The sequence below is a fragment of the Bombina bombina genome, chromosome 10 (assembly GCF_027579735.1).
Source record: "Bombina bombina isolate aBomBom1 chromosome 10, aBomBom1.pri, whole genome shotgun sequence".
Classification (NCBI taxonomy): domain Eukaryota; kingdom Metazoa; phylum Chordata; class Amphibia; order Anura; family Bombinatoridae; genus Bombina; species Bombina bombina.
In genome coordinates this window covers 68,483,396-68,495,612 of record NC_069508.1, presented here as the reverse complement: position 1 = coordinate 68,495,612, position 12,217 = coordinate 68,483,396, and the positions used below count along the sequence as shown (strand labels likewise).

Genomic DNA, 12,217 nt, shown 5'->3' with positions numbered 1-12,217 from the left:
TGAAATTGAATGAATACATAGCTAAAAATTCTATTATTCAAATTAATATTTTCAAATTTTATTGAAAAATTTGAAAACAAAAATTTGAAAATAGAATGTATAAACATTCAAAATTCAATTTGAATAAACAAAATTCATTTTAAATTTTGAATTTTTAGAAACATTCGACCATCCCTAGTCTCACCATCACACTCTGTCATACAGTATTTCATTTTAATGTGGACATAAAGACTGTGCAACATCATAGAAATCCTAACATGGTAGCACATTATGTTTACAGAAATTAAAAAAAACCCAAAATATTATTGGGTGATCAACCCATCCTTGCGATTAACAAAATAAATATACGAAAGTAGAACTTTTGTAAAAATAATCTTTTGTCTAAGATTCTAATCTAAAAGGGGTATGAAACCCAGAAATGTTATTTTGTGATTGAGACAGAGCATACCATTTCCAAAATAGTTTCCAATTTACTTTTATTATCAAATTTGCTTTTTTCCCATGGTATTCTTTGTTTAAGAGATACCTAGGTAGGCGTCTGATATACTAGAAGGCAGGAAATAGTGCTGCCCTCTAGTGCTCTTGTAATAACATTCTAGCAAAACTGTTGTCATATAGTGCTCAAGACACTTGCACGCTTCTGAGCTATGTTCCTGCTTTTCAACAAAAGATACCAAGAGAATGAAGAACATCAGATAATAGAAGTAAATTAGAAAGTTGTTTAAAATTGCATGTTCTATCTTAATCATGAAATATTTTTTTGTGCTTCATGTCCTTTTAGCAATACGGTGTTTGTAGTGGTGAATTTATAAACGTCATAAATAATAGCATCAATTATATTATTTATGACGTTTATAAATGCTAAGAGGTCAAATAAAGGAACCCAAAAGGTCAAATAAAGGCTGGCTATTAGACCAGAAGTCAAATACAAGCTGTTTATCAGGACAGAGGTCCAATACATGCTGGTTATTGGGGGAATACAACAGACATAAGACCAGAGGTCAACTTTAGAAAGGTTATTAGGTCAAATGTTAATTACAGCCTGGTTATCAAGAGAAAGGTGAAATACAGCTTGTATATCAGACCAGAGGTCAAAAATATGGAGGTAAAAAAATACAGGAACTTTTTTTTGGACAAAGGGGAAATATGGGAAGTATATGAAAACTGTAGGTTAGAACAATAAACATTATCTAGACACTTTCTAGTACATTATATGGAAAGAAAACAATACTAGGGAATGTGCCAAAAATACATATTAGCACCGAAAAAGGAAGAACACTAGAATGCTGTGAAATCAGATCGCTTTTTATTGAAAACTTATACAAAAACATAGTAATGATTATACATTAGGCAATATTTAGGTTTGAGTGATTAATTGTTTGTTAATTGTTAAAGGGACAGTCAACCATAGAATTGTTATTGTTTTAAAAGATAGATAATCCCTTTATTACTCATTCCCCAGTTTTGCATAACCAACACAGTTATATTAATGTACTTTTTACCTTTGTGATTACCTTGTATCTAGGAACCTTCTTCCAGCCCCCTGATCACATGACTGTGACTGTTTACTATCTATTGTCTTAAATTTAGCATTGTATTGTGCTAGATCTTAAATAACTTTCTGTGCCTGAACACAGTGTTATCTGTATGGCCCACGTGTACTTTCTGTCTCTTTGTTTTTAAAAGAGATTTAAAAAGCATGTGATAAGAGGCAGCCCTCAGAGGCTTATAAATTAGCATATGAGCCTACCTATGTTTAATTTAAACTAAGAATACCAAGAGAAAAAAGCAAATTTGATGATAAAAGTAAATTGGAAAGTCAATTAAAATTAAAAGTCCTATCTGAATAATGCAAGTTTAATTTATACTTGACTGTCCCTTTAAGGTAGTGTAAACTGACAGGTGTGTAGATCACAGTAATCACACACAGGGGGTACTTCATATTCAACAAGCAGTTAACATTGTATAACAACTTATATTAAACAAACATGCATTATTAATAATAAGTATAAGTGCTAATGTTACAGTTGTATTGAAACTTATTGCACTAAATAACAAAGCTGAAAGAGTAAAAATGTAAAAAAGCCTTTGTTTCTTTCTATAGATACCCTAATGACATGAGCATGCTTCCCCCCCCCCCCCCGAAAGCAAAGAAAAAGATAGCCTTTTTTTATCTGTTAATAATATAGCTGTTTGATTAATTATTTGTGTATGAAAACAGATTGGCAAACATAGATCAATAATTTTCAAATGTTTATAATGCTCATGTAAACCAAACAAATAGATTTAAAATGTTTCATATTACTGACCTTTTGTAATTCTTCTATTTTATAGGCTACCTGACAGACAGGGATCTTCTAGAATTTCTTCTCCGCTGCAAACATGGTTTAAAAGAAAATGGAGTTATTATTTTAAAAGATAATGTAGCTAGGCATGGCTGTATCCTCGACCCCACCGACAGCAGCCTGATTAGGGATATTCATATTCTTAGGAACATCATTCATCGTACTGGAATGACCATCCTTGCAGAAGAAAGGCAACCGGGCTTTCCAGAGCTTTGCATTCCAATATGGATGATTGCCATGCAATAAGGAAACTCTCTTTATTGGTGTGAACTCCACACGCTCCTTGTGGGAGGTTAAAGATTAGAGCAAACAACATATACAATTGTAATAAAGAAGAAACTCATTGCTTGTATAAGCACTAATCACAACATACTTAACTGTATACCAGATAGGTTTTATATGTGTTTATGCTGATTTTCTCAAAAATACTTAAAAATGAAAATATTGTAAAAGTTACCATCTGTATACAAAAGATATTATAGAGTCAATTTATGACCCCCTACATTAGTCACCCTAATCTAAATAGGATGAATGAAATGTTATTAGCATTGATTAAATGGTGATAAAAAAGATTTTGACTTTTGGCGAAAAAATTACAGTTGGTGGAAACAAAAAAACAAAAAAAAACCATAGATTATATGTAGACACCAGCTGTTAGTCACAAAAAGTAATAAATCATGCTAAAAAAATAGTGACAAAAATAAAATAAAAAATAAATAAAATAGTAAGTTATTGAAATATGGCAGACATTTGATGGATAACAGGTTTGGCTATATTATTATTATTATTATTATTATTATTATTATTGTTATTATAATCTTTGTTTATGTATAAAGCGCTAGCCTATTACGAAGCGCTGTAACGTTAAGTATAGAGTTGTGGAGTACAGTAATCAGAATACATTTACATGAATCATAAAGAGGGTACTGCCCTTGGGTCACTATAAGATATAAACCATCTTTATGTAAGATGTTCAACAGTACAGGTGGACTCACTTTTATTGCTATTAATAAGAGAAGTAAATTTGTTATTAAATTCCAATACGACATATAGTGTGTGCAGTTCAATATTTGATGCACACATCCACTTTAGTCAGTATATGAGTAAATTGTATAAACATAAATTACACAGACATATGGGCTCCACTCTGATGCAATATCTGTATGTTTTTGTATTTTCTATATATTTATTTATTTATTGTATTTATATGGATAACCAAAAAAAATGTCAGTGAAAATTAACTGATTGTAAATACATTGCCAAAGTATTTTTTCATCAATATTTAAATATGTTTTAACACAAAACAGTAGATTTGCATAATTAACAAATGCATGATAAAAAGACAATGTAATAGCACTTAGCATGAACTTCAAATGAGTAGAAGATATGTTCTGACAAATTTAAAAGTTATGTCTATTTCCACTCCTCATGTATCATGTGACAGCCATCAGCCAATCACAAATGCATATATGTATAGTCTGTGAATTATTGCACATGCTCAGTAGAAGCTGGTGACTCAAAAAGTGTAAATATAAAAAGACTGTACACATGTTGTTTATGAAAGTAAATTGGAAAGTTGTTTAAAATTGCATTCTCTATATGAATCATAAAAGTTTAATTTTGACTTGAGTGTTCCTTTAAAACTCGTATTTACTAGTCCTTTAAAGGAGACGCTTATACATTTTCCTATCCAATAAATACAGTTTTTTATAACATGATCACAAATGTAAATCAGTCTTCATTCATTTTAAGAAATTAAGTTATGCTTGCACCATGCTAAAGTTGGTGTGACATTTTCACTATTTCAGACATCCCAACCTGCAAAAACTCATTTCAGGGAGGTGCCCCCTGCTCCAATTCAGAATTCCTCAGTGCTCTGATTATGAAATAGTTGAAAATGTTATCACAAAAAGTGAGAAAATAAAATAAAAAAGACAGATGAACCTTGCATGTATAAATATATATATAAATATATATATATATATATATATATAAAACCATTTTATAGCTATACTATGGGAGTCTGCATAATATAGAGTATGGGCGTCTGCACAATATAAAGTTTGGGAGTCTGCACAATATAAAGTTTTGGAGTTTGCACAATATAAAGTTTGAGAGTCTGCACACTATAAAGTATGGAAATCTGCACAATATACAGTATGGGAGTCTGCACAATTTAGAGAGTATGGGAGTCTGCACAATATGAGAGTATGAGAGTCTGCACAATATAGAGAGTATGGGAGTCTGCACAATATAGAGAGTATGGGAGTCTGCACAATATAAAGTTTTGGAGTCTGCACCATAGAAAGTTTGAGAGTCTGCACAATATAAAGTATGGGAATCTGCACAATATACAGCATGGGAGTCTGCACAATTTAGAGAGTATGGGAGTCTGCACAATATGAGAGTATGAGAGTCTGCACAATATAGAGAGTATGGGAATCTGCACAATATAGAGAGTATGGGAGTCTGCACAATATAGAGAATATGGGGATCTGCACAATATAAAGTTTGGGAGTCTGTACAATATAGAGTGTATGGGAGTCTGTACAATATAGAGAGTATGGGGGACTGTACAATATAGAGAGTATGGGAGACTGTACAATATAGAGAGTATGGGAGTCTGTACAATATAGAGAGTATGGGAGTCTGTACAATATAGAGAGTATGGGAGTCTGCTCTATATAAAGAGTATGGAAGTCTGCACAATATAAAGAGTATGGAAGTCTGCACAATATAAAGAGTATGGGAGTCAGCACAATATAGAGAGTATGGGAATCTGCACAATATAGAGAGTATAGGAGTCTGCACATCTCACCTATATATATCAGGTCTGCTGCTATGTCTCGCAACGCACTAGAGTTCAGGAAGGGGGGAAAAAGTCCAGAGAGGAATGCAGTAGCTATTTACATTGAGCTACAACGGAACAGTGACACCTACAGGTAGAAATGAAAAGTGCAGGCAAAAATTTGATTTTCTCTGGCATTGCTCTTTCCAGGATATTGTGTTTAATTTGCGGGTGTCAGGGAGCCGCTATTTCAATGCGGGAGAATTCTGGAACTTTCAGGAGAGTTGGGATGTCTGCTATTTAGCCACCTCTCTAATAGATTTTTAATTTAGCTATCCAGGGGTAGCAGCTAGTTCTGGTAGAGTGTGTCAAATATGGTGACAGTCTTTTAAGAAACACTTTTTCAGGCTTTATGGCAGTAGAAACATAAACTAAAAGAGAGAAGCATTCAAACCAGGAAATGACACATGTTTCGGCCTAGTGTAGGCCTTGTCAATGATATACAACCGTATTTAACTAGGCATATTAGATAAAGGGTACACATCTGGTTTGCCACAGTAGAAGTGGGCAGTATAGAGGGATTTCTTTTTTATGCACCATTTGACACATTTGTGAAGGTTCCCCACAACTGAGCTAGACTATAAAAATGCAGTCTTAAGGTCAGTGATGAAACATTTTGAGGAATAATAATTCCAACCACTCTGTGTTTAAGAAATGTATTACTGGTGGACTAGTGGAAGTTACCAGCACTGCCATAACTAGAAATTGCGAACTCAACCAGATTAGTGGTCATTTCTTAAAATTCAATAGTGATTTTTTATATGCTTTATAGCCATTTTTTTAAATAACCGAATTAAGAATTTACCCCTTTATGTTGTAGACCAGAGGTCAGCAACCTTTTTCCACATAAGGACCAGATGCAACATCTGTGAATGCATGCAGGGCTGCATTCACCTACACAGCTAATAAATGAAGATAATAATAATACAATTGTTGCAATAAAAGCAGTAATAATAAACAACAAAAACATAATATAAATGTGCCTAATATTTGTATATATATATATATATATATATATATATATTATTATTATTATTATTATTATCGGTTATTTGTAGAGCGCCAACAGATTCCGCAGCGCTAGATATATATATATAGATATACAGGGTAATCCAAAGCACCAGTCATAGGCAAGAATATAAAAATGTAAAAAGTCTTTAATTCCAAACAATGTTAAAACCATGAAAAGTAGTAAAGGGTATACAGTGTATAGCCATGCTCCTCAGCAGACATGTTTCGTACACACGGCACTTGTTCACTGCATACTGATATTTATTGAATGCTATATATATATATATATATATATATATATATATATATATATATATATATATATATATATATATATGTATATATATATATATATATATATATATATACAAATACAAAATCATGTATTTATTTCAAAATTCCTAATATTTTTATATACATTATAGTAAAAATCTAAATATCTTATATATATATATATATATATTTAACTGGTTAAAGAAAAAAATTAAGAAGAGGACTTTTCTTAATTTTTTTCTTAATATTTTCATTCTCACACAGTTTACCTGTCTCCACCATGCACCCCTCACAGATACAAAGGGAGGGGGGGGAGACAGGGAACATACCATACGCACATTGACTGAAATACTAGCTAAAGGGCTGTGCATTGCTTCCCAGATGTGGTCCCTTTAGCTAAATAAGACAAGAGCTGACTTATTTAGGATATCCGCAGGCCAGGTGCCCGTGAATTTGATTTAATTTTAATGAGGGGTCTGATATTTACCAGTGGGGGCCTTATGCGTCACGTGGGCCATAGGTTGCTGATCCTTGTTGTAGACTATACGTTTTAATGCTTCTCTCTATTTCATTTCTGTATCACATCACAAGATTTAAACAGGATGGAGATTTTAATATGCAGACTAAATATGTGATTGCTTTTATACAATTGTGTCTTTTTGCTAATTTTGTATTTGCATTTTAATATTTTTATATGGAAATTATTACTGCAAATAACTGCACACATAGGCCTTGATTCCATTTCTGTTATAAAGTGCAAACTGGTGGTAGCAACAAGTATCTCCACTGAAATCTATGGAGATTGACATCTGGTGGTAACAACAAAGACACATTAAAACATAGGCTTCAATGGAGACTTTTTACTAGTTCATTTTACATTTTTTTTTTTTTAAATAAGATACAAATTTGGGGGGGGGGGAGAAATATAAGGGAACAGACAAGTATTAGAGATAGGGAATGAGAAACATAGTATAAGAAAGAAAAAAAACGAGAAAAATACTGAAAGTGAGAAATTGAGAGCTAAACAGAAAGAAAATGAGGCATTGGCAAAACGAGGTCCAGAGAAAGAGACAGAAAGTGAAAGAGAAAATGTGAAAAATGTCCAAAAAAAGGGAAATAAAAAGAATTAGGAACATATTCATAGCAAACCTTGCATGCCAGCTACACTCCTAATCATTTTACCCTCTATGTTTTACATATGATTAACTCCTAGGGGCCTATCTATCAAGCCCCGAAAGGAGCTTGACGGCCCGTGTTTCTGGCGAGTCTTCAGACTCGCCAGGAACAGCAGTTATGAAGCAGCAGTCACAAAGACCGCTGCTCCATAACCTGTCCGCCTGCTCTGAGCAGGCGGACAGACATCGCCGGAAATCAACCCGATTGAGTACGATCAGGTTGATTGACACCTCCCTGCTGGCGGACCATTGGCCGCGAGTCTGCAGGGGGCGGTGTTGCACCAGCAGCTCTTGTGAGCTGCTGGTGCAATGCTTAATACGGAGAGCATATTGCTCTCCGCATTCAGCGAGGTCTGGCGGACCTGATCCGCACTGTTGGATCAGGTCCGCCAGACTTTGTTAAATAGAGGCCCTAGTTTAGAATAGATTATATTACCTGCAGCTCCTTTATGACAGTTAAAAGCAAATCAAATTCCAAACCAGATCTGTGCTTGTACGCTATACGCTACTAGGAGCACACAAACCAGAACCTAGACTAAAACAATAAGTGCTCCTTGTGTAATGTGCGCACACACAAGACCCAAGACCAGATATACCTTTCCTAAACACTAAATTGAATGGTTTTAAGCCAGTAACACACACTGACGATTGATTTAACCCTTTTCTAGACATTAAGACAGACACATTTGTGATGCAACCAGTTTGAGCCAGTAACATACACAGAAGTCAAGACACCCTTTTGAGACAGTAACACACACACATTGAGCAGTGGTTTAATTGTTTCTGAGAAAGTAACAAACATATATCAAGCAATAGTTTAACCATTTTGGGCCAGTAATACATACATAAAAATACACCAGGTATGTTGCATAGCATATCGGATGATCACCAGCTTTGAAAAGACAAATACACACGAAGAAGTTACACCGACATAGTTGAATATAAGCAGGTTAAGATTTTTTTTTTCCCTTTATTTAATTATTTTTAATGTTCAAACAACAAAGACAATGAACAAAAATGTTTATGGTCTTCCATAATTACAACATAACACACATATATAAAAACATATACAATTATATGGTACCTATATTAATAGTACAACAAAGAGTGGGGAAAAAAAACAAATAATTATCTTATTTGTATTACACATGGATATATATAAATATCTTAATTGTAGATCATAAGTAAGATCAACATTAACATAAAATGTTATTATCTATCGATTTATGCATATAACTATGCATAAACCATACATTATTTAAATCCAGGAAAAATGTAAAAAGAGAAGAAAGAAAACAAACAAAACAGGATAAGATCTTTGGGTCTCTCAGTTAACACTCTCCAGTATATTTCAACATTCAAAAACAATCACTTCTTCAACAAAAATAATAAATACAATTGTTATCTATTAGCTAATTAACTTACTCCTCTAATATTTAATTATTATTACTGTATAATATTTACACAAGATTGTACTCATTTGATATAAAATATTTAAAAACATATATTAGCTGTATATATTTTACAGTAAATTAGGAAAAAATGGCAATTACTCACCTGATTACAAATAAAATAATAATTACATACGTTACCAAATTTATTTTAAATGTAAACATAATTATCAATTAAAAACTACTGAAAATATTGGTGCTTACTATTAGAAAGTTCTATCAGGTAACCATCCCTTTTAGCTATTTCCTATATGTTAAGTCCAACTTAATATGAGTTTTCAGCCGACATACTGAACACCACAAAGGCATTATAACATGTAAAACATATAGCTGGAATTAAAGTTAAGCCTTTATTTTTTTTACTTTGGAAAACAAGTATCTTGTATATATGATTTAAATGTTACACCATCTAAATAATAATGATATGCAAGTGGTACACCATTTTCTCATCATCCCTTTCATTTTCTGGATTTTGCATTATTTATTTTAGTATAGGACATTTGAAATAATTTTCCAATGTCTACCAATTATTTATTTTAATAAATCTACAGTTTCCATTAAACTATACAACTAATATGGGTTTAATTTGAAATCTATTTTCCCTTTTAATATTTTTTTAATTTGTATCCCTAAATCTATTAAAACCAGAGGCTATGTTTTTTCCCTTCAAAGTTAACAATAGTTATTCAAATTTGGTAATATCTGAGAAAAAAAATAAATCTTTATTCTGCCAAACTGACTACAAACAATATTTCTATTTAAAAAATATATATATTTATATATAAATGTTAAAGTAAATGTATTAATATCTACAAATAACTGGCAAATGTTATGATAATTTGAAGGACTAGATAATATTATGTTAAGCTTTTCTTAAAAGAGCAGGCAAGTAGTAGTAAAAGTCAATTTTATTTAAGCGTATTCATAAGCACTCTTTACAAGGGCCCCAACCCCACTGGAACATTTATTTCTTCTATTATTTAGCTTGTTCTCCTTTACAGAATATTTTTAGAATAGGCTGAGGTTTCAACAAGAAAACCAGATATTTCAAATGACAAAAAAAGGTAAATTAGTTATTTGTAAACAATTTAATATACCCCAGCAGGTAAAATGAATAATTGGGAACATGTTAAAGGGACATGAAACCCAAAATGTTTCTTTCATGATTTAGATAGATCATGCAATTTTAAACAACTTTCTAATTTACTTCTATTACCAATTTTTCTTCATTAAAGGACCAGTCAACACATTAGATTTGTATAATCAACAAATGCAAGATAACAAGACAATGCAATACCACTTAGTCTGAACTTCAAATGAGTAGTAGATTTTTTTATAACAAATTTCAAAGATATGTATATTTCCACTCCCCTTGTACCATGTGATAGCAATCAGCCAATCACAAATGCATATACGTATAGTCTGTGAATTCTTGCACATGCTCAGTAGGATCTGGTGACTCAAAAATTGTAAATATAAAAGACTGTGCACATTTTTTTTAATGGAAGTAAATTGGAAAGTTGTTTAAAATTACATGTTGTATCTGAATCATGAAAATGTAATTTAACCTGAGTGTCCCTTTAACTTGGTGTCTTTTGGAATTTAGGAATGTATGCTTAGAAGCCGATCCATTCCTGGAGCACTATATGGCAGCAGTTTTTAAAGAATGTTATCTATTTGCAAGAGCACTAGATTGCAGCACTTTTTCCTGCTATGTAGTGTTCCAGATTCTACCTTGGTATCTCTTCAACAAAGAATTTAATGGGAACGAAACAATTTTGATAATAGAAGTAAATTGGAATCTTTTTTTAAAATGGTATGCTCTGTCTGAATCACAAAAAGAACATTTTTGTGTTTCATATCCCTTTAAATGAGAAATGTATCTTAATTAATGGACAGATTGCAAATTCATCTATCTAACTTTAATAGGTCGTTTTCTTTGGGGATCTTTCTATTTCCTGTAGTGTCTTGACTTTGTTTTGTGAATTGAAGAATTCAGATTTTATTCCTATCATTTTCCTATCAATGCTACATCATAAATTGATAAGTAAAATACAATTGGAGTAGTTGCACTTTTTCTTTGGGTAAATTGTGTTTGACATGCATTCATTTGTTTTGTACAGTTGCAACATCCATATCTCACACAAACAGAGTTAACAAACACATTAGGATGTCCCAGGAAGAACTGTGCAAATAAGCCAAAGCTATATTTATCAGAGTAGATGTTTGGATTAGAAAGTATATTGGAAAAAAACAAAGATGGAGTTTAAAGAAATAGCCCAGGAAAGTAAATGACCAAAATGAAGAGCAACATTTTTAAAGCAAAGAGAGAGGAATGGATTGCAAAAGCAAAGCATGAAAGAAAGTGTTAAAGTAGAGAGATGGGAAGGGTTTGAAAAAGTAGAGCATGACAGAAGGAGTGACAGATAAGAGATAGAGGAAGGGATTGCAAAAAGCTGCGAATGACAAAGAGGGAATTATTGACACCCCACTGTAAAGAGACTTTAAGCAGCCTATCAGGATCCTAGTCACATAACTTGCAAGGAAGAGTGCATCTGGCATGTGCAGGCACAGTCATGTTATTTTCCTGTTCAGTTTAATTTTAAGGAAGTTTACTATGCAATCTCACAAGATTTCAGTTAAATGGTTAATTCTGGTTAATTTTCTTATACAGACAATACAATATACAAAAAGTGCCAAAGATAGATTACACAGAAAAAAATTGTCTAAGCATACAACACATGTCTTGTGCAAACCAACAACCTTTGTAGTTATACCTAACAACTTCTTCACTATTAATAAAAGTTTTAACCCTTCCCATAGTTTATAACACTAGAACTTCTGGGCCTCTCACACAAGACGGTTTAAATTAAAATTTAACTGGGCTCTATTGCCCCCTAGTAGTGGTGCCAGTATTTGTTTCTGCATGGGTATCGCTAAAATTTTAAATGAAAATATTCCACTTTTTTACAAATTTCACTATTCTTCATTCTCTTTTACATAGTACATCAAACACCTCGATAGTTACTTATTCTCTTATAATCTCTTTAATACCAGGTGTGCTGGGTGACGTCCAAGCCTTCAAGATGCACTTCCTGGTCAACGTAATCACCA

The 12,217-nt window shown here is 32.5% G+C and overlaps 1 protein-coding gene across 1 annotated transcript in view; it reads left to right on the top strand.

Moving 5' to 3' along the window:
* Positions 1-4,070, top strand: part of NTMT2 (N-terminal Xaa-Pro-Lys N-methyltransferase 2) — a 97,338-nt gene extending 93,268 nt beyond the window's left edge. The window contains exon 4 of the mRNA XM_053693100.1: positions 2,335-4,070. Coding sequence (XP_053549075.1) covers positions 2,335-2,591 — 257 coding nt within the window. The 3' untranslated portion in view covers positions 2,592-4,070. The remainder of the gene's footprint in view (positions 1-2,334) is intronic.
* The last annotated feature ends 8,147 nt before the right edge of the window (positions 4,071-12,217 follow it).